The sequence below is a fragment of the Lepidochelys kempii genome, chromosome 15, assembly GCF_965140285.1.
Source record: "Lepidochelys kempii isolate rLepKem1 chromosome 15, rLepKem1.hap1, whole genome shotgun sequence".
NCBI lineage: Eukaryota > Metazoa > Chordata > Testudines > Cheloniidae > Lepidochelys > Lepidochelys kempii.
In genome coordinates, this window is record NC_136394.1 from 17379850 (window position 1) to 17403831 (window position 23982).

General features: G+C 40.5%; 1 protein-coding gene and 1 non-coding gene across 2 annotated transcripts; both read left to right on the forward strand.

The window, feature by feature from the left end:
* Positions 1–4: 4 nt before the first annotated feature.
* RANBP1 (RAN binding protein 1) lies at positions 5–19856 on the forward strand. The gene is made up of 6 exons (XM_073312315.2): positions 5–466; positions 5881–6017; positions 10100–10257; positions 11579–11707; positions 15971–16036; positions 17280–19856. Exons 1-6 carry the CDS (start codon positions 452–454, stop codon positions 17405–17407), a joined length of 633 nt encoding a protein of 210 aa, XP_073168416.1. The 5' UTR covers positions 5–451; the 3' UTR covers positions 17408–19856.
* LOC140899026 (small nucleolar RNA SNORA77) lies at positions 16173–16301 on the forward strand. The gene has a single exon (XR_012155193.1). It is a non-coding gene; the product is annotated as a small nucleolar RNA SNORA77 (small nucleolar RNA).
* Positions 19857–23982: the final 4126 nt, after the last annotated feature.

Genomic DNA, 23982 nt, shown 5'->3' on the forward strand with positions numbered 1-23982 from the left:
AGCTCGGGAATGGGGTGAAAAGGTTTAATTGGGGGCACACACTAGATCTTTGGAGATGAATTTTCTTTAGACTCAGCCGGCGAGTGGGGGATGCTGTGCGCGTTTCGTGGGGGAATTCGTGCTCTTTCCGAGACCTCGAGTGGGAGCCTGGAGAAACTGCCCGGCCGGACACCTCGGCGTGGCTGCGATTTAGTACCACTAAAAGGCTAACACCAGGGGGAGGGGTCGCCCTGCTGCCTACGGCTAGCGGCATTACAAGAGAGACAGGGAGCGGGGTAAAGTAGGCGTTTCCCATCAGGCCTTGCGGCAACGGCGGCGCGGGCTGCGGGAATGAGGTAAAAGCGGGAGGGGGCGGGGAGCGGCAAGCAGGAAATTCAGCGCCAAAGCTGCGGTGGGGGGAGAGAGCGACGCGAACGAGTCTAGTCGAGGAGCAGCGCCACCTCCCAGCCCCATGGCGGAGACCAAGGTGAGGATGCCGATGCTTCCCTCGTCAATCTGGGGCGGAGGGGGCTCCGTGGGCAGCGCTGGGGCGGCCTGCGGCTCGGGAGCCGGAGGTGGCGTGGGGCGGCCTGGCGCTGAGGAAGTGGGCTAGGGTGGGCTGAGACGGTGGAGGGGGGGGGCCTGGAGACGCAGCGGGGAACAGATGGGTGAGAAGCCCGCGGTCCCGTCGGGTGAGGGGCCCTGGAGAGTAGCGAGGCTGTCCGGGAGAGCAGTGGGGTTTCGGGGACTCGTGGTGAGGGACCCGAGGCCGAGCGCGTAGATGAGAGCGGCGGCTGAGGAGGGCGGCCTTGTCTTGGCGGGAAAGGGGGCCTGGGTGGCTTTTCACCCAGCGTCCCTAGATGCACGTGGGGTCGGGCATTCGCCGTGCAGGGGGCTGCCCGCCCACACGTGCGTCCCGGTCTCTTGCTGGGCCCATCGCTCGGCGGCCGGGGCCGAGACAGACGGTGACATCCCTTTCCGCCTCACTCCGGCTCCTCGCCCTGCAGCGGGGTCGGCTCTGCCCCAAGCGGGCGTTTGAGCCTCCGCAGGCGCCACAATCTGGTTTATGACTCAGGAGCTTTAGCTCCCCCCCACCCCCTTCATGTTATCGGCAGGGCCGGGGCTAGTCGTCCTAGACTCCCACGTGCTTTTTATATCGCGGATGGGTGGGATTTTATCGCAATACTGTGATTCGTTTTCTTTCGCCACCTCTAACATGTGCTTATTGTTACTTAAGATTTTCTTGTGGCGCCTGCAGGGAATCGAAGTGGGGGCGGAATAAAGGGATCAGTTATCTCTGCAATGAGGTTTGTTTATCTCAGTACTGGAGTCTGTCAGTTCTACAAGCCTGGCCTGTGTTCTCTCTGGGATGTTTTCCCCCTTCTCTTGGAAACCATCAGGTCTTGGTGCAGTGTACTTCTATCACAGTTTTATTGCTGTGGCTGTTCTCCATTTTCTTGTGTGCTAGAGCACTGGTGACATTCAACAGGTGTCACCAAAAGGTGTGTTGTAGCATCTTTGAACTAACTCTGGTTTCCTGTCGAATCATTACTTGTATTCCAGTAACAATAAAAGCACCGACCAAGCTGGGGGTCCTGTTGTGCTGTGTGTTGTACATACACCTAGTGAGAGACAGTATCTGCCCAGAGTTTATAAGCTAAACTGCCAGTGGTGAGGAAGAACAGAATAATTATCTTCCATTTTCCAGATAAAGAACAGGCACAGCTACTAAGTGATTTGACCAAGATCTCATAGTCTGTGGCAGAGCTGGAATTAAATTAAGATCTCGAGTCCCTTGCTAATGCCTTAACCGTAAGACCATGCTTTCTCCCTCCCTGTGTTGCAAAGAAACTGTTTGCTAGACTTCTGGAATATTCTTGTGGCTTCTTTGGCTATAGAAGAACCACATTTCATTTCTTGGCTTCTTAAGTGAGAAGTCTTTTAGTGATTCTTATATATTAAAATTAAGTCAAGAACAAAGACAACATAGCTGCAGGGTAAAGTGTTAAATTGGAAATTCAGTTGTGTGATACTAACTCTGTGTATAAAGCCATATCTAAAACTGTCTACATTTTACGTGTGTATTAAAGGGGTATTCTCAACTTAACTTTTAAAAATTTCTGATAGAGTATTCTTTAAATGGTATGTGCTGACATCTTGGGTTTTCCTCCTCAATGACATTTATAAGATCTTTTCAGTAAGATAAACTGATCATACGTGCACCATTGTGATCTTAGGTGTTATAATTAAAATGCATACAGAAATTTTAAATTCAAATGGATATAGCATCCCACTGTGTATCTTAATATTTTAATGGAATTTTTCAAGAAGGCCATGAATGGTTTTTACAGAACTTCACACTTTTTTTTCTTTTTCTCCCAACACAGTTACTTAAGCTGTATTAGTAAATGTCCTTTCTCTCATTTATCCAGTCAAATATTTTGAAGCATGAATTGACCCAATGTTATAGAAGAGCTCCTGTCGCAGCTGTCGGTCTACTTGTTCCCTATTGATATTAAGCTATACTATGTTATGTTGCACATACAAAGTCATATAATTTGAAAACACTAATTGTATATTTGAACCCAACATTCTCATGAAAAATATCACTTTTCTTAAATTTCACATGTGCCATGACAATTTCATTTTGAGGGTTTTTTAAATCTCTGTATCTTAATATTTCCTTAATATACAGATCTTGTTCTTTTAAAAATAACCTGCTTTGAGTGCACAGTGTCTCAAAACCAATAACTTAAATGATAAAAACAGATATGGATGTGGTGATAAGTATGCTCCTTAGGTTGTATGGGATCCTTATAATGTAGATGACTCTGAACTTGTGAACTTCAGCATCTAAAGTTAACTGTAAACCTGTAGGAGGGAGTACTACTTCAATAACTTAAAACATATTATCCAAAACCAAAAATAGGGGAACAGTTTTTCATAGCCTTAGGCTAGTTTGCTAATTCTAGGTTTCCAGTCGATACTTTAATCAAGATTTAAAAATAAAATCAGTGTAATATTTAAATATCTCTAACATTGCAAGAATACCAACATTCTTTTTAACCTGAGACATTTTGATACTGTTCTCGTATTACAAGGTTGTGTTATAGCTAAAAGCCAGACTTAGTGGTGTTGCTTTAGATCTTTTGATGGTTAATTGGTCAGCTTAATTTTTTAAAGGAACATTGTAGCTATGTTATCTTAATTGTTTTACTGTGAGAATACTAGGGAGAAGGTATCTCTTGCTTTCTGTTGGCCAAGCTAATCGCACAAACCAGGGGGCTCTGTGTTCATCTGTTCCACCCCACAAGGTCCCTGGGTGCCATTCTCCCATCCCCCCTCTATTTCAAGGACTTTTGCAACTCCTCCATCTACGCTCTTATGTCTAGGACTCTGTGTTCCCCCTGTTTCTCCAAATATGCATCCTTTCTCTTTCTTCATGGCAGGGATCTACAATAAAAAGGAAATCTTGATTTTTGTTTTCAAAGAGCTAGTGCAGTGCTTTATGACACACAAACCAAAACCTTTTTATTTTCAAAAAACTTTTAGAAATTTTCTGCTCTCACTATTTCCACTGTGACTAGAGTCATTCTGTATGAATAGTTTCTTTACTGCTTTTGGGTAGGGCAGGTGTGGGCAAAGTTTTTAGCCCAAGGGTCACATATGGGTATGGAAATTGTATGGCGCGCCATGAATGCTCACAAAATTGGGGTTGGCGTGAAGGAGGGGGTGAGGGTTCTGGGGTGGGGCCAGAAATGAGGAGTTTGTGGTGCAGGAGGGGGTTCTGGGCTGGGGCAGGGGATTAAGGTGAGGACTGGGGCTGCAGGCTCTAGGTGGGGCTGGGGATATGGGGTGCAGGAGGGGGCTCCAGGTTGGGATTGAGGGGTTCGGAAAGTGGGAGGGGGATCAGGGCTGGGGCACTAAAAGTGAAATGTGCTAAAAGTTCCCTAGTGCATGTCGATGTAGTCCCATTTCAAACGGGACTACATCAGTTTGTGTTAGAGAGCTTTTAGTGTCCACCAGTAAGATCCACAGTCAGTGCGCCATACTCTGGTGTGCGCTAGAATTTACACCACAGCTGGTGCGCATCTGTGCAGTATGTAGACAAGTCCTTAGACTCCTGGGTGAGTGTTCCTATGTTTCACTAATGTGAAGGAAATCTGCATATTTTAAAAGGCTGAATAAAATGTAGTTAGTGTATATGTAGTTGGAACATTCAGAGTAGTTTCTAAATACCTTTGGTAACACATGTTAAATACAGATGTAGCCACTACAGAACTGTTCTTAAAATTGAGGCGGTTAGGGACTATTTAGAAAAGCTGGACGTGCACAAGTCCATGGGGCCGGACGAGTTGCATCCGAGAGTGCTGAAGGAATTGGCGGCTGTGATTGCAGAGCCACTGGCCATTATCTTTGAAAACTCGTGGCGAACCGGGGAAGTCCCGGATGACTGGAAAAAGGCTAATGTAGTGCCAATCTTTAAAAAAGGGAAGAAGGAAGATCCTGGGAACTACAGGCCAGTCAGCCTCACCTCAGTCCCTGGAAAAATCATGGAGCAGGTCCTCAAAGAATCAATCCTGAAGCACTTGCATGAGAGGAAAGTGATCAGGAACAGCCAGCATGGATTCACCAAGGGAAGGTCATGCCTGACTAATCTAATCGCCTTTTATGATGAGATTACTGGTTCTGTGGATGAAGGGAAAGCAGTGGATGTATTGTTTCTTGACTTTAGCAAAGCTTTTGACACGGTCTCCCATAGTATTCTTGTCAGCAAGTTAAGGAAGTATGGGCTGGATAAATGCACTATAAGGTGGGTAGAAAGCTGGCTAAATTGTCGGGCTCAACGGGTAGTGATCAATGGCTCCATGTCTAGTTGGCAGCCGGTATCAAGTGGAGTGCCCCAAGGGTCGGTCCTGGGGCCGGTTTTATTCAATATCTTCATAAATGATCTGGAGGATGGTGTGGATTGCACTCTCAGCAAATTTGCGGATGATACTAAACTGGGAGGAGTGGTAGATACGCTGGAGGGGAGGGATAGGATACAGAAGGACCTAGACCAATTGGAAGATTGGGCCAAAAGGAATCTGATGAGGTTCAATAAGGATAAGTGCAGGGTCCTGCACTTAGGACGGAAGAACCCAATGCACAGCTACAGACTAGGGACCGAATGGCTAGGCAGCAGTTCTGCGGAAAAGGACCTAGGGGTGACAGTGGACGAGAAGCTGGATATGAGTCAGCAGTGTGCCCTTGTTGCCAAGAAGGCCAATGGCATTTTGGGATGTATAAGTAGGGGCATAGCGAGCAGATCGAGGGACGTGATCGTTCCCCTCTATTCGACATTGGTGAGGCCTCATCTGGAGTACTGTGTCCAGTTTTGGGCCCCACACTTCAAGAAGGATGTGGATAAATTGGAGAGAGTCCAGCGAAGGGCAACAAAAATGATTAGGGGACTGGAACACATGAGTTATGAGGAGAGGCTGAGGGAGCTGGGATTGTTTAGCCTGCAGAAGAGAAGAATGAGGGGGGATTTGATAGCTGCTTTCAACTACCTGAAAGGGGGTTCCAAAGAGGATGGCTCTAGACTGTTCTCAATGGTAGCAGATGACAGAACGAGGAGTAATGGTCTCAAGTTGCAGTGGGGGAGGTTTAGATTGGATATTAGGAAAAACTTTTTCACTAAGAGGGTGGTGAAACACTGGAATGCGTTACCTAGGGAGGTGGTAGAATCTCCTTCCTTAGAGGTTTTTAAGGTCAGGCTTGACAAAGCCCTGGCTGGGATGATTTAACTGGGAATTGGTCCTGCTTTGAGCAGGGGGTTGGACTAGATGACCTTCTGGGGTCCCTTCCAACCCTGATATTCTATGATTCTATGATTCTATGATTGCATTATTTTCACAGGAAACTCATGAGGAACATGACACCTCAACTGAAAACGCAGATGATTCTAACCATGATCCTCAATTTGAGCCCATAGTTTCCCTTCCTGAACAAGAGATCAAGACCCTTGAGGAGGATGAGGAAGAACTCTTTAAGATGTAAGTAGGATGGCACTGGGTAGGTCTCTAAACACTAGTTGCTTTTAAACTGTGAAAAACACTAATAAAAGATAGGAAGGTAGCTTGTTGCAAAACACCACACGGAGTACTTGCCTAAGACAATGTAGTACTAGTAGAAAGAAAATAGCACTTGATATGACTAATGTCTGTGCCCCTGGAGTGTTGGGGCTGATATAGTGTAACATGACGAAATCCTGACTCTCTAATGATATCTAATTGATAGTGGAAAAGTTTGGATTTGAAAAAATTTAAACCTGTTAACTTGAATTGTGCAAAAATGTTGGGTCTAGAGATGTGTAACTGTGTCACAAATTAGGTTTTTCTTTTTTTAAAATTAACATGTCCTACTCTGTGCTTAAATATTTGGGTCATCGTGACACTTCCTCCGCCCATCTTCCCCCCTGCCCCTCCCCCCCAGTAGAAGCTGTCTGCTTGCTTACTGAATCAATATTTTATAGATTTGAGGTGTTAATGCTCCACCCTCTCTAACTCTTCAATGGTTCCCTTCTGCCGTCATAGAAACACCTCTTGCTCTTTCCATTGTGTTAGCAGACATCAAATTGTAATAGCTATATGGTTAGAAAACTGGACAAATTGGCTTACTCTAAGTTTAAATTTTGTAGAATGCCTTGAACTTTTCCTAAGCTGGAGACCTCTGTAGAGAGAAGTGTATGTAGCACAGGAGCTAAGATGCATTCCTTTAGCTCCATGATGCTCCTGCTTCAAATAGGCATGAAGCCCATTTGGGAAAAGTCAGATGGCCAAAAGTAGTCATTTTCAAACTTCGTTCCAGAGTGTGCTCCTGTAAGAGACTCTGATAACACATGGTTCTATGAGAACATCTCCAAAAATTGACCTGCATGAGGAGTATGACCACTAAACTTTTCTGTATGCCAAGTGTTGTGCAGTCCCAGATGAAAGAAGCCATTCTCTTATAAAAACAACCCCTAAAGAAACACTGTAATATATTCTGCTAAGGATCAGAGGGTCCTTTAAATAGAGTTTAGGAAAGCTGTTAAGGTGCCAGCAGTTCAATATGTTGTACAGCAAAAGGAAGTGTTTTGACAAATTTGCTGAGACCTGGCTGGATGCCAGTGCTCTGGGCTTTCCTGAATCCTAGGGTTCCAAAAAATAAGCCACCTTGAATCCAGGTAGTTGATCTGCATTAGGATGCATGTCAGACTGACCTGGCTGCAGCATAGGACTCAACCTCCCCACAAGGCTGTGGTAGAGAGTGCAGGTTGTTCAAATTCTATCACATTAATTCCTGACTACTTCCTTTAGACTCTTAGTTTAAAGTTAAAACTTTCTCTGCAGCTCAATTGCAGACACTGGTGTGCGGGCCCCACCTACCTTTATTTCATAAATACGTTGTCCTACTTATATCTTTTCAAGTCACAACTTCATTGTAGTATCAAGAAGATACATATTAATCAGTTCCATTAGCAGAGTTCCTTGGCCTACCTTTACAGAGAGGTCACTGCTACATAGTCTCCTACACTAAGGGCTTTGTGAAGGCATTGTTTTTGAAGGAGAGAAGGGAGTTACTTACATTGGGGTGTGTGGGGGGGTCCTATTTATATTGCCTCTGCAGAGCAACACTCAATCTCCCTTTCCTCTGTGTTGGACAGTAACTACAAATTGAGATTCTGAGGGTAGAAGGCAACCGAGGGATAGTTTAAGGGAGTGAAGTATTTATTCCTTGGGTGTATGGAACACTGGGATCCAGGGACTTGCGCACTCCTGTTAACTGGTAAACACTAACCAAATTGTTTTATGGTTACATTGTGAGACACCTGATCCTATAGTATGGCTCTGTTTGAAGGTCAAAATTAACTTGGCAAGTAATCCCTTTATTGGGGGTATAGTATTGACATGGATCTGAGATCCCTAAACACAAAGGGAATCGACCTTTTGCTTTAAAAATATTCATGAGGTAATCTTGTCTTGCTCAGCCTTAGTGTTAGGAAGAAGATGTCTTGATTTGATCTGAAAGTTTTCCAGGTAGGAATACTACATTTTTAGCTAACCAATCTAAAACAAGGTATGCTGTTAGCTTGGTACCTTTTTGTTTACATCAGAAAAGCAGTACACTCTAAGAATTATTTGTAAATTAGTCTGCTTTTTCTTTCCAATTAGGATATCAATCCTGTAGCCCTTATAGAAGGGCACAAAAGTCCACCTTGTGAATTGGGAGGGAAGCAAGCTCTAAAGTTTAAATGAAAGAATTGTAAGACTGAATTAACTTTGAATGCAAAGCATTTACATTAATATATTGGGTTGGAAAACACCCTCCTAAATGGAACTGTTGGTGGTGTGTGAGATAGAATTGCCTCAGGATTAAAACTGCCAAAAAATTAAATTCTGCACACAATATTATAAAATTCTGTACATTTTATTTGTCAAAATAACACAATATAATCTCACCATTTTAAATTATTTTCATAATTTATTTCAAAACACTTTTCAACAAATAACTGAAAATGATGTGATCATATTGTTAATGTGTTACTGTTGTTTTGACAAAATATGCAGGATTTTAATGTTTTGGTACAGAATTTTTAACTTTTGGTGCAGAATTCCCTCGAGTACCAAGGTTCTGTGTGGTACAATTTGTGTGCGGACAGATTGGTGTGGGGGTTGGGGGGGATCTGGATGCACATGGACTTGTTGGGGGATTCTCGGTGCAGGGGGAATGGGACTTTGCTGAGGAGTCAAGGTGAAGATGGTGGGGGTGGACTCAGCGGGGGGTCTGGGTGTAAGTGGAGTGGGGCTTGGTGGGGTAGGGATCTGGCAGGGGTTGTCCCAATGTAAGGGGCGGGCTCAGTGGGGAGGGATTCCAGGTGCAGGGGGTTGAGGTTCGGCAGTGGGGTGGGGTCCAGATGCAGGGGGGTTGGGCAGACAGGAGCAGCTCCCTGTACAGTGACTCCTCCCCCTTACTTATTGGCCCCATCGCTCCTCAGCTGTGGGAGGAGGGGTCATTCTACAGGGAGCTGCTCACCCCTCCCCGCGCATCCCCTGTGCATCTGGACTCCCCTAGCCCCACCCCACCTGGAACACACACACCCTTCCCCCGCACCCAGACCCCACTTCCCACTACCTGCAGCGCTTCCTGCAGCCAGGGGAGGTTTCTGGGGGTTGATCTGACCCAGCCCTGGCTGCTCCATGTAGGGGAGGGGGAACTCTCTCTGCCCCAGCCGGGACTATTGTCCCTGGGCAGCCAAGGCATCTACAGACACCCCCCACGCACACACTCGTGGTGACTTACCTCTCCCCCAGCTGCCTGAACAGATGCATCCGTGCTGCCGGAGAGGGTGAGTGAGCACTGGTGCAGTTTCTCTTTGCTTCCCCGCAGAAACCATTTTTCTGCAGGGAAGCAAAAAAAAATCTGTGGGGGGGACATGTTTCTGCGCATGTGCAGTGGTGTAGAATTCCCCCACAAGTAGATAGCTGAAGAAAATAACGGATCTGGAAAAGAGGCTGGGCAGCTACTTTTAAATGTTCGTCTCTCCTTTAACAAGTTTGTTAATTAACAAACTGCCATGAAAATAGGCCAACATGGCTGGCTTCATTTGTGTTTTTGTTGAATCATTGGTTGTAATTTCAATGCACTAATTTCATTCCAAATATATATGACAGTAACACATCTCTTCTGTAACTTAAATCCGTGTACCCTACGATTAAAAAAATCATGAAATTTACTTTTTGATGGAATAAATTCAGTGCTAATATGGAGCTGTCTTGGAATTACACAGACGTTCTTTCAGCAACATTTTTGTGGGGCAGTGAAGGGTTTTTTGTTTTTTTTTAATGACTCCATTCATACAGTATTCTGTCCTGAACTAGTTCATTGACTACAGATAGCATGGTGCTCAATTTGTCTAGAAAATCTGTCATCTTGAACTCTAATTTTTTGGTGAGGACTCTTGATTTATTTCCTCTCTCCTGCAAGCTCTGTGGAATCTTAACTTTCACCTAAGACAGGTGGGCTGAAGGACCTTTTATTCAGCGTGGTTTGTTCTTGCGTACAAACTCTAATCTCTTGCTCTCTCTTTCTCAAGGCGAGCAAAGCTGTTTCGATTTGCATCAGAAAATGATCTTCCAGAGTGGAAAGAACGAGGAACCGGGGATGTGAAACTCCTGAAGCACAGGGAGAAGGGAACAATTCGCCTTCTCATGAGGAGAGATAAAACCCTAAAAATCTGTGCAAATCATTATAGTATGTTTGTTCCATTATTTCCCATAACTTCCCTTTGCCTGTCACCTATTTTTATGTGCAATATAGTTATCAAGTCTTATAGGATTCGTGCAGGTTATTTTTTAACCCTAAAAATGGGTTGGCAGAATGGGCCAGTGGTCTAACGTCAGTAAATAGACAAGTTCTGTGTATGCATCCAGTTTGATGCCCGTTTAACTTATTAATTGTGCACAGTTCTATAATACTACAGGTAAGTATATTTACAATCTAGTAAATTAAACAGGCATCAGAATACTTTGTTGCATATTTTAGTTTTGTAATGAAGTCTCTTTGGATGCTCATTCATTTTAAAGGAGATCTAGCAATGTGGAGTATGTAAGTTCTGCAAAGTCTCAAACTTATTTAAAGCAGAAAATAACTCTTCTGCTGAAATCATTTAGATGGCTGAAAGGATTGTCTTGACACAAGTTTAGGAAAAAATTGTTTGAACAGAAATCAGACATGGGAAGTTTTGCTGAAGGGAGATGTTTGAAGCAACTGAAAAGTATAATTGGAAATAGCATTTTAGCATTCTATTTGTCTGTGGTCCCTGTACTTACTATATACACTAAATAAAAGGCCCGGGGATGAACAAAAATTGGAACGAAGGGTTCATCAAGCTTGTGACTTCTGCTAAAACTACAGTTTCTCTAGTTTAGTGCACCTGCCCCAGAAAAGGGTAAGCAAGCGTAACAAGGCAGTTAAAAAGATACTGTTGAATATTTGTAGTTTGTCGCAGGATATTGAAACAGAATTTTAAGATGGCATAAAGGGAGGAGGGAGAAATCACTTACATGAATAATCTCCGAGGAAAGCTAAGTGCTGTCTATAATACGTAAGATTACCAGCAGCAGAAAGGAAGAAACTTTACTATTTTATTTGGATGCTTTTGTACCTTCCTTTGAAGCATATGTATTGGCCACTATCTAAAAGTACTTTTTAGACCATTGGCCTTTCAGTAGGGGAACACTGCATTCTAAAATGGTATTAAATTGGAACTATGACCTTTCGGGGGGAGGCGGGGAGTTGAATAGAAGTGTGTGGTTAGCACTCTGGCAGTATTGGCTTCCCATTACAGATTGTTCTGGGACACAGGACAGAACAATATGGGCACCATCCTTTTTTCCCTTCCCTCCATTTCAGCTAGAAATAACTACATTACAATCCCTTGTGAGGTATAAAATCTTTTATTTACTTCATCTTACTAAGAGCTGACTTTCTTAAGGTACTTGTGGGGCTTATGTGGAAATGTATTTCAAAATGTTATATGGAGCTAGGACTAATCAGTTCTTTTTCTTTGTAGTTACACCTTTAATGGAGCTGAAGCCTAATGCTGGAAGTGACAGGGCATGGGTTTGGAACACACATGCTGACTTTGCAGATGAAAGCCCTAAACCTGAACTTTTGGCAATCCGGTTCCTAAATGCAGAAAGTGAGTGATGGCACAAGATCAGTTTCTTTTGATACTATACTATCTGCTTTAGGAAGTAACCTTGGGCCATTTAATACTGCACAGTATTCTACAGTAAATGTATGAAAGTAGTTACCACTACCTTTTGTAGCTCCCATGGTAGAAAAGAATAAATATTCCCTGTCTTTTTAAATAATCTATCCCACTGGCTGTAAGCACTCAAAATGGGATGAGGGGAGAAAAAAGCCTCATTTGTCCATAGAAAGCCACCCTAATATTTGTCTAGAAGGACAGTCCCTTCTATCTAAATAGTACTGCAGCAGAAATAATTCAGAGTGCAACTAGTTAATTAGTAATGCTCTGAATATGTAGATAAATAGAGCAGTTATCCTCCACCTTCCATCCAACACCATCTTTATAACTTTCTTGGTTTTGTTTTTGTTTTTTTGGGGGGGGTTGCCTTGATAAGTGTGCTGACACTTTGTTTTCAAGAGAGCTTGTTAGTGTTTCCAAATAATTTTAATACAATATAACTCCAGGACTTCAACCAGTGCATTCACCTTACTTTCATTAATTACCTCAACTTCATGTTTTAATGAAGATTGAATTTGTGGCAGTGGTTCTCAAATGTGGTTGGTTGTTGTTTTTTTTTTTGGTTTTTTTTTCCACGGACCACTTGAAAATTACTGAGGGTCTCAGCGGACCACTTAATGATCTTTCCAAATGTCATTTGTACCGTTAGCTAACTATTGTAAAGCGCTTTGGATAAAAACGCTATATTTAAAAAAAAACAAAAAACCTTTAACGTTTTTTGTTCTACAAATAAAAGCGCACAACTCCTATTTTAATATCAGTAGTCTTACCTTTCTAATGCGATGGATGTGCCCTCTCTCCCCTGCTGCAGCAGCCCCTGAGCTGGGGCTGGGAAGGAGGGCCGTCTCTCCCTGGCAGCCACAGCCCTGGAGCTGGGGAAGTCTCCTCTTTCTCTGGCCGCCGCTGCCCTGCATGTCCCAAATTCCCACTGCCCCTTCCCACTTACCCTCTATTTCCCCCAAGGCCACCACCTCACCTTACATGTGTCTCTTCTCCAGGGTCCAGGCACCTAATTAGTGGAGCCATGCCTGTGCAGCTCCATTAATTAGGTGGGTAGCCCTTTATTTTCTTGTGTGCAGCCACCCAGGCACAAACCTTAGAGGGATCTATCCGCGGACCACCTGAATGGAGTTCGCAGACCACAGTTTGAGAACCTCTGATTTGTGACATTACAAATACTGTATGGAAATTATTACCTTGTATTAAATCTTTCATTCAGGCGTATCTCCCTTAGAATCACATACTTTACTGACCGCTACACTGAACAAGTACTAGGTGTTAATATGCATTTGTCTCTTCCTTTTAACATATCAAATGAAATATCCTCTAAGTGGAATATGGTAATCCTAACAACCATGGTTAACTTGGACGATAGGTTATAGTAAATCTTTCTAGACTAAAGTTTATTTAAAGTTATATATTGTTTGCTACAATGCTCCCAAAGGTTAGTATAGTTAGACCATTCAGAGAGATGGTGCAAGATTCTGGTTCTGTTATTTTATGTTAATGAAAGGCTTTGAGCACTGTGGAGGAATAACACTCCTGTTGAAGGGAGTATCTCATATCTGTGGTCAGAACAGGCAAATTCTCTCATCTATTCAAAATATAAAAACAAATTTGACTGTGCAGTATCTCCTCTAGGTAACTTAGGAGAATAGATGCCATGATTTAAGGAATGAGAGGTGAAATTATTTGTATCTTGGTAGCACTTGAGTACCCCAGTCAGGAGTGGTTAGGGACTATACAGACATAGCATGGAAGCCACTCTCTGCCACAAATACCTTACAAACGCCAAAATAAGTGACGATAAATTGTAGTGGTTTGCCTGGAATTCCCTACATGGAATGCCAGACTGCATTCATTCCTAAATAGAACATGCAAAACTAATTGTATGAGAAATAAAATGAGACTTGGAAAACAAAATGGCTGCCACACTTCTTCCCTTCTCACCACACCCCCCCAGATGGCTACTGGGTTAGTGAACTGCTCTCTGGGGCTGCTAAAACCCCTTCTGCCTGTGACTCAGGCATCCAAGGAGAATCCCATGGTGGCTGCACAACCAGCTTAATCTTTCTCTTCTGGCTCCTGTCTAGTCTAGTGGTAGCTCTTGTAAGGGGTGAAGGACTTCTAGATCCAGTTATTCTCACTAGCCCTTAAGCAGTTAATGCAGCAAACAGTGTGTGACTGTCAAAGACCATTATAACTGCTGGCTTCTTATTGTGCATCCCAGATAACTTTCAGGTTGCATGTGCCAGTGGGTTAGCCACATTAAAATGTCTAGCTTGGCACATAGGAGGAAGGTAAGATGGTAGTAAACAAAAATACTACCAACATGTTCCATTGCACAGTTGGCACTTTGTGGCCGATCCATATAAACACATATCGGCAAACAATGTTTTTCAGTTTCACCTTTCTAATAAAGCATCCTTTCTTCTTCAGGCAAACTTTCACTGAAACCAAGCCTTCTATTTAAACCCCTGAATCCCCTACCAAAAAAAGTCTACTTAGAAGAATAAGCTTAGGATTGGGATTTTAACGTTCTCTCTGAGTTTGAGAGTGGGGTGGGGTGACTGAGGGCTTTCATTGCTTCCTTTATACACTGCCTTGCAGTAGCAGATAAGAGGGGATAGAAAGCAAACTATCAGTGGAGTTCCTTCTTGGGTTTATAGACAAAGAACTAAAGTTCAGGTTTAGAGTAGCAGCCGTGTTAGTCTGTATCCGCCAAAAGAACAGGAGTACTTGTGACACCTTAGAGACTAGCAAATTTATTAGAGCAGAAGCATGGATCTGTGTTTTATGGGAGTGCCTGGGTCATTACACATATTGAATCTATTTCCCTCTGTTAAGTATCCTCACACCTTCTTGTCAACTGTCTAAATGGGCCATCTTGATTATCACTACAAAAATGGTTTTTTTCCTCCTGCTGATAATAGCTCATCTTAATTAACCTCTTACAGTTTGTATGGCAACTTCCACTTTGTGTTATATATCTATAATTATTATATGTTCCATTCTATGCATCTGATGAAGTAGACTGTAGCCCACGAAAGCTTATGCTCTAGTAAACTTGTTACTCTCTAAGGTGCCACAAATACTTCTGGTCTTTTTAATTAAAGTTCAGTTTCTGGTCCTGTCAGGGGTATCACTATGCACGATGAACTCCCTTTCAAAGAAGCTCTGAAAATCCATGAGGAGGGTGCACACTCTGAAGAGATTCTAAAAAACCTCTGGCTTCATGTTCAGTCTTTAAAAATGCACATTTTCCTGTAGAGCAATAGTGACCTCAAGTGGCCAGTCATGCTATCTCAATGTGGGCTTATCAAATTATTCTTTCTAGTTCTATTTGAAAGTGACTTGACTGTGGTTATCTGCTTCTCAAATTATTTCAGTTAGAAAGGGTTGGAGGGATGCTTATTGTAATAGGACTGATAGCAGCCATTATCAGAAAGTTTCTATCTTTGAAATGGAACTATTCAGAACCAATCACTTAGACTGAAATGTATTGATGTAGGTTGTCTTCAAAAGAATTCTGGTTAGCTGTAACTTGAGCCATGTTACCTGCATCTTTTTACTGATGGCATTGTGTGGTGGCGGTGGTGTTTGGTTTCTGTGTGTTGTTTTTAAAGTACAGTTTGTGCTCATGAAATGGACTGGATTTTCAACTCAGGAGACTGAAATTCTCCCTTCAGGTGCAGTATAGGTAGTGATGGTGAAAACTTGCCATTCCTCCTTAGCTGTATCCTGGCAGAACAATCTCTAGGTGTGAGAAAATAAATGTCTATGGTCCTCTCAGTCCCTGGCCCTGACTGAACAAGAATGTGTGGTAGGTAGACTTCTAATGTGAATGCCTAGTAGCAAAGGTGTGAATAGAAGTTCAGATAGCTTAAAATAGTGCTTAGCAGCAGAAGCTTAAGATGAGAACTTTGTAGAAAACCCACTCAAAAGTGCAACGTGCATTGCTTTCTTTGGAGAGTATTTAAATAATGAGAAATAATTGAAGCCTGTATACTTAAGATCACTTGAACTAAGATGAAATCCACTAAGTGCATGTTTCTAGACTAAAAAGGCAGTCAAATTAACATGTAGAAATGAATTTGTTTCAGGATAAATGTCTGTTTCAGAACAAATAGATCTAAAGAAGAGGCATTGTACATAATTTAAGGTAATGAAGAAACATTTTATTTCAAACAGATGCACAGAAATTCAAAGCAAAATTTGAAGAATGCAGGAATGAGGTAGACAAGGGAGCAAAGAAGGGTAAGATGTTAATCTCCTCTTGGAATTTAGATGAGTATTGCACTGTTTTGTCCTCTCCTTTTCCAAGTTTTTAATGTCCATGGTGGGGGCAAGGGAATATCCTTAGATTGCTCATTGTAATATTTGGTGTCTCTTGGCAGACTCACTCTGTGCCTGACTGCAATCTTCAGTCCAGGGGCTTTTTCAGTCTGCTAGAGTAATGGTCCATGGTTTGAGAACTCTTCTTTCCTTGTAGAAGACTTGCAATTGCTCCTGGGACATAATTTTTAGGGCAAATATTATAGAAAGACTTTTCTGTATAAATAATGAAAATATATACTACACTTGAGTAGCAGTTTTACCATACTGATTTTTTTTAATTATTTATTTAATTTTCCTTTGTTCACAAGTAAATACCCCAGTTGCAGGATTATATTTTAAACTAACATTTGAAACTTGGTTCACTTTGTTTAAATTGTGAAGTAACTTTACCAACTTAATTTGATGGTTCTGTATGGCACACACACAACACGTATAACGGAGAGAAGCTCTCTGAACAAATATCTTCAATTTCATATAGAGATTACTCCTTTAGTGGATAAAATTCCATTCTAAATTTCTAAAGTATAGACTCCTGCTGGTCAGCAATTCAAATGCTTCAGGAAATCCTGGGTGGTTTAGGCAATGCAGGGAACTGAATTCCCTTGTAAACTGTAGCCTTAGTTTTCTCTCACTCAAGCAAAGCTGTTGGAGTGGCGGGAGAGAGGAAGATAGAGACCTGAATTGCAAATAACTCCTTATTAGAATAAGGATATTATCTAAGGAGCTGGAAGTTGTGTGGAACCAGCACATCCAATTCCACAAAATACACCTTGTCAGTAGTTACCCTATAGCAATCCAAAAAACTGTTCATGAGGGTACTGCAAAGGGTAGCATCCCATTTAGTCAGTAAGCTATGGCCTAGTGTAGTGACTGGGGTTTTTTTTTGTTTGGTTGGTTTGTTTGCTTTTGTTTTAAAGGAGGGGGAAGGAGTGAGTCTACATTCATTTGGCATGGTATGTATCAGCAAGGGAAAAGAAACAGTATGAATCATCTTGGAGTGTGGCAGAGAGTTCAAGGCGTTCAAAAAACACTTCATCTTTATCCTCTTTCAAAAGCCAATTTACACTCTTTCTTTAGAAAAACAAGTTAATACAGCTTTCCAATTGTTAATTAAATCTACCATACTGTGTGTGTAACTTTTTTTCTTCAAACAATCTCTTAGCAGGCAAAGAGAAAAATGATAGTGCTGACAAAGTTGCTGAGAAATTAGAAGAGCTTTCTGTTAAGGAAGAGAGTAAAAAATCTGAGAAGAAAGAAGAGACCAAGGAAAAAATTGAAGAGAAGCAATAAATCATCTTGGGCCTTGTGTTTTTTCCTTAATTTTTTTTTTAATTTTTACAAGGGACTTTATAAAGAACTGAATTCCAACATTCAGATTGTTTTTTCTAAGCTTTTGCCCTTTTGAAGATGTCTTCAGAAAATCCATTCCCCAGTCATGAAAATGTACTGTGCTAACTTTCTTTTCCATAGTGGAAACACTTATTTATAGTCATCCAAAAGAGTGAATAAAACAAATTTGAAAACAGCATCAAAGGACAGAACTGAGTTTTCTGTACACTTCAAACACTTGTGACTATAATTCTTGCACTTGGTGTTTACATATTTGAGGGTGCGTATCTTCATATAAGTGATGTAATCAGATTAGATTAAATGCATTTTAATCCTTCCTGTTGGTAAAATTATGCAGACATTTCTTGTATGTTAAGTTAAATTAGTAGACTTAAGCAGGCCTCTTACACCAGTTTTGGTTGTTTTTGTTTGCTAATTGAGGATTGTTCCTGCTTGACAGGGTACCTACAGTTTTCTTTAGCAGACCACTATATCTATTGCTTCCTAGAAGGCTATAGTGCCAGAGAATTCTGGATGGTAGAATTTTTTATTCTCCTGGCACAACTCCACTGGTATGATGGCCACTTATGGCAGACAGTAGTGGAAAAAGATATCCTTTGAACTAGCATTGGATGTAATTTAATACAGTCTCATGTAGGTTTTCATTACAAAAGATAAGTAGGAAGCTACTTTTTAAAAGTCTTAATGACTTTCAAAAGCTCTTTTAACCATGCTAAAGGATCAAGAGTGCTGTTTGTGTTAGAAAACAACTTATAAAACCTACTTATATATTGTAGATAGGACCATAGATCACTCATTGTGTGCCATTCACTGACTCTTAAGGAAGTACATTTTTTTTTTATATCTACTTAATGTTAGGGATGAATCTAACCTCGTTAGACAACATGCCATGGAGCTGTGTGCTCCACCACCACAATGTGAGTGGCATAAGAGGGTCCCCTACTCCTGCCCATCCAGGACAGAAAGTGACTCACTGAGACAAGCAGATGGCAGGACCCAGCTGGACATCCCTGGAGAAGCCCATAGCAGAGTGAACCAGGGGTTCTCACCCTCCCTTTCATTCCTGCAGGGCTATGGCTTTCTGGCTGAGTGCAGGGCAGCAAACAAGGGAATGCTCAGGAAGACTGCAGTGGTCAGTGATGCATGGAAAGCAGCAGGCTATGGGTGGGGTTGCATGTACTCTCTCTTGCCCCAAACCTCCCTGTATGCTCTCCCTAGCCTTGACACCTGGAGCCCCTTGCCCCAACTGTCACACCCCAGATAACCTCCTCCCACAGTTTGAAATACAATGGTGTAAGCAATACACTCCAACAGTCACTTTCTAAATTTGGCACTGATGTGTTCAGAACTTGCAATCACTTTACCAGAATTTGTGGAGTTATAAAATACTTGCATTTTAGAAAAGTATGAGGAGGTCTTAATACTACTACAAAAATATTAAACCTATAATTTGAATATGCAAGATGGAATATAATGTTAATATGCTCTTTAAATGGGAATAAGTATTATGGTTCAAGCTGCTCCCTTAACAGTGGTTATTAGCAATAGATCTACTTAGTTTCTAACTACTGCTAGAGTTTTGGAAGACTTAAACCAGGGTAGAAAACCAACAAAAAGCCTTTTCATTCAGTAAATGTCTTGTTTTTGTTTTTTTGATAGACAAATTTCCTTGTATAAAGATTAACACAACTATCAGTAAAACAATTATTTAAAAGTAAACTCAATCTAGCCTTTCTAAACTGTAAAGGTGTGATGACCAATAATATCTAAAAGAGGGAACCGAATGTTGGTAAAGAGGGTCTAAAAGCCTGCTGACTTCCCTCTACATAGATTCTTCCATTTATTAAATTTAAATTCTCCAAGACAAACTACATGGAAAATGAGCATTAAATATGCTTTAAATTTATGTAAATTGATCAAATCTGGAACTATAAAGAAGGTATTCCATTTTATATTAAAGGGAAAAAATAAACTTTTGACATGAGCAAAGTTCATTTCTCTTCCTCTGTTACTAGCACAGCAGATTTTCACAAGTACTATCTGGTGTGAGATTTGCCCCTTCCAAACACCAGATACATAAATCAAATGTTTTAGAATTATAAAGATCCTAGGGAATAAAACAAATACCTCAGCTGTCTCCTCCGTAAGGGATCTCAGCAGCATGATGTGTTTGATATTTGTGTTTTTGATTTAAGATAGTATTGTATGTTTCCAAATACTTAATTTTACTGCCATCTCAATGTAAAAGCCAAAATGTTATGTATTCATGAAAGCCACTGTAGATTTAAATGGAAGCTGACAAGCAATGTTTTTAAATTTGTTAAAGGGGAGGTGAAGTTTACAAATCTAATTTCAAAATAAACTATACATTAAATTTTTTCATTTAAAAGATTTGCTTTTTTTATTTAAAAAAAAAACAACAAAACACAGTTTTGTTAATGCAGACACAATAGATTATGCTACTGCATAAGAAGCAGAAAACGGACCATTCTAGTTCTGCTGTTGAGCCTGACTGCAAAAAATTAATACTCATGTATACTTCATTTTTTTTTAACCTATTAATCCCAGGTATTGTTACAATTGAAATAAATTGTCATTACTTCATTGTATGATTTTCAGTCACTCATACATGTGTGCTTAGTTTTATTGGCTTGATAGTTTTACTCTACTGTTCAGATGAATTGATTCAGGCTTGTACTTCATGGGCCATATTCATCCTTAGTGAAAGTCTGTTGGTATGAATTTTTCCGTAGGCCTTTGTGTAGTGCTCATGGCTTGTTAGTCTTCTCATTGCTTCCTCAGTTTTCCAAGTGAACACTTAAAATAATTTCTGTGGAAAAGCATTTCAAAGAAAAGTTGGTGGGTTGTTTTTTGGTTTTTTTTAATTAAACTGAAACATTACTACTTTAAAAAACAAAGTACCGCAATCTTTTTGGCTGCTGTTCTATAAATAGAAAAGCAAGAAGTGGTTTAAAAATGGATCTTAACATAAAAATTAGACTTGAAAAAGAATCTTTAAGTTTAGTATAGAAAACTTTGTATAGTTTTCATAAACTCAAGATGTTGGCTACTGTGTTCTCAGGATGTTTTTCCATTTGATTTATTTCCCCTGCCCTTTTACAACAGTATTGCTCACTGTTGGTAGTTTCAGGTTTGTCAAAGTCAGATTCAAGACTCCCAAAATTTGTCAGACCACTTTGTTTATTAGCAAAGCACTTTGCCAGTGCACCCAGATATGTGAGCCTCTTGCAAAAGCTCAAGCTAACTTATTTAAACAGATAAGGGAAAGCCGATTTAACATAAGAGACAAAAGGAAGCAGAAACTGACAAATATACATACATATCTTATTTGCATACTAACATTTACCAATCTCCTAGCTCAGTAGGAGCTCTAAGTTAATTAGTTTGAGGACCCATTGTCTCACACTCCTTAATGTTTCTCTTCCTGACAACTATATTTCAACAAACCCTTCAAGCAGCATTTCTTTAATGAATTATACTGCAGATCTCTAATCTTAAGATTAGTGTTCTAGATTTGTTTATATTACCCACTTAATGAGCTTCTAAAGGGACAGTATTGATAAAGGCTTGTATAAATGTTTTCCCTATATACGTTTAGGAATCTGCATCAGAGGACTTAAACTACATATCGTATTAGTATAGGTTTCAGAGTAACAGCCGTGTTAGTCTGTATTCGCAAAAAGAAAAGGAGTACTTGTGGCACCTTAGAGACTAACCAATTTACACGTAGCTCACGAAAGCTTATGCTCTAATAAATTGGTTAGTCTCTAAGGTGCCACAAGTACTCCTTTTCTTTTTGCGTATTAGTATAGTAATACGATGTATGGAATTAGAGCTCAGAATTTCACAAGAACGGATGTCTTAGTTGTGATATGTTGGGCAAATACAGTGGAATAGTAACTCATTCCTGTATCTGTAGCAGTCTCTAGTTGAATTACCACATCAAATTGTCAGTTACGAAACTGCAGGTATGGAAATGGGAGTAACACAGATTTGCTAAGGAAGTATTTTTGAAAGTTCGATTGAGATAATTTAGTGGTTACTTCTATTATGCTTACACTTTCAATCCTAGTGAGGAAATTCACAGGATTCCATTTTTGTATGTTACCAGCTATTTACTCACTCCAACCCCATCTTGCCTCCAGAATATTTAATCCTATTTTATGAGAATATGTAATATATTGGGGGAGTGGAGGAGTCTCTAAAAATAATGCACGCAAAAGCTACATCAAGGGCAGAACATGCTTAAATTGTGACTTGCAGAATACTTGCTTGCCTGATTTGCAGAAATTATGCTGTTGATATGAGCAGAATGGTAATGTTTTTCTTGTTGGGATATAGTGATCAGCTGTTTGGGAGAATGGAGAGAATTAAGGTGTGGGGCTAGTGATAACCCTGTATCCAATTAAGAAACAGCTGAACCCTCTATATGGATTATGGGGCGGGGGGGGGGGTAGGGTTGTGTGTATGTTTTTAAGATCTGCTTACTCCTAAAGCTTATCATTAATAATTTTTTTAAAATGCCTTCAGTGTACTTGTTTAAACTTGACCTTTAAATTATTTTGATATCTGCATTAATGGGTGTGAATTCCTGTAGAAGAGGATCATATTCAGTAAATTTTACTCTCTAAACTCTCAGTGCATACCTTAGATAAGGTAGGTACATATTAGAAAATTGTTAATACTGAGCTTCATAAGAAACAACACAAGGTTGCATAAGAACAAGCTACTTGAATATATTAAATACTGGATGCTTAAACATTACAACACAACCCAGACCCCTCACAAAAAATTGTTGTCTTGTCATTATGCCATACTGATGAAAGCTGCTGTCTTATGTAAAGCAGAAACTTTCCCAAATGTCATCTCCTGCAAAGACAATTTTTTTCTACATAGTAAGGGTGATTTATCCTGTCTCCAACATAAATATAATTTTCTGAATTTGGGGTGTCACTGGGAAATTTTCAGGGTCTAAGCACAATGCTGATCAGATATGAGAGTTGCAGATTGAAACTACTACAATGCCGGTTTGTTGTATTTTTTAAAGCGAACAGTTTAAATACAAATGCTATTTTCAAAGCAGCAATGTAGAGGTCATGTTGTTTTCCCCCTGCCCCCAACTCTAATTTATGTTTAAATTTGCCTAATTTAGAACTTTTCAGCAGCTGCCTAGAAGATTGGGCACTGCATTTTAGTAGTTGTGGCTAAGTGGAAGTTTGGAGACTTCAGAGTACTTTAGAAGGTTAAGGAATACTCCTACACTGTTCACCACTTCCTCCTTTAGTAACACCCCCTGATTTTATTAGTAAGTTATTACTTTGTGAAAAAACCTAGAGAAACTGAGAAGGCTTATCTTAAAAATAGGGCTGTCAAGTAATTAAAAAAATTAATCGCAATTAATCGTGATTAAAAATAATTGCAATTAATTGCACTGTTAAACAATAATATAATACCATTTATTTAAATTTTGGATGTTTTCTATATTTTCAAATATATTGATACCAATTACAACACAGAATACAAAATGTACAGTGCTCACATTGTTTATTTTTGATTACAAGCATTTGCACTGTTAAAAAAAAAAGTATATTTCAATTCAGCTAATACAAGTACTGTAGTGCAATCTCTTTATCATGAAAGTTGAACTTACAAATGTAAAATTATGTACAAAAAACAGCATTCAAAAATAAAACTAAAATTTTAGAACCTGCAAGTCCACTCAGTCCTACCTCTTGTTCAGCCAGTCATTCAGACAAACAAGTTTGTTTACATTTGTAGGAGATGATGCTGCCCACTTCTTGTCTACAATGTCACCTGAAAGTGAGATCAGGTGTTCTCATGGCACGGTTGTAGCTGGCGTCACAAGATATTTATGTGCCAGATGCGCTAAAGATTCATATGTCCCTTCATGCTTTCAACCACCATTTCAGGGGACATGTGTCCATGCTGCTGATGAGTTCTGCTTGATAACAATCCAAAGCAGTGCAAACTGACACATGTTCATTTTCATTATCTGAGTCAGAGGCCACCAGCAGAAGATTCTTTTTTGGTGTTTTGGGCTCTATAGTTTCCACATCAGAGTGTTGCTCTTTTAAGACTTCTGAAAGCATGTTCCACGCCTCGTCCCCCTCAGATTTTGGAAGGCACTTCATATTCTTAAATCCTGGGTCAAGTGCTGTAGCTATCTTTAGAAATCTCACATTGGTACTTTCTTCGCGTTTTGTGAAATCTGCAGTAAAAGTGTTCTTAAAATGAACATGTGCTGGGTCATCATGCGAGACTGCTATAACATGAAAACAGAGCAGGAATCATACAATTCTCTTCCAAGGAGTTGAGTCACAAATTTAATTAACGCATTATTTTTTTTTAATGAGCATCATCAGCATGGAAGCATGTCCTCTGGAATGGTGGCCAAAACATGAAGGGGCATATGCATGTTTAGCATATCTGGCACGTAAATATCTTGCAATGCCAGCTACAAAAGTGTCATGCAA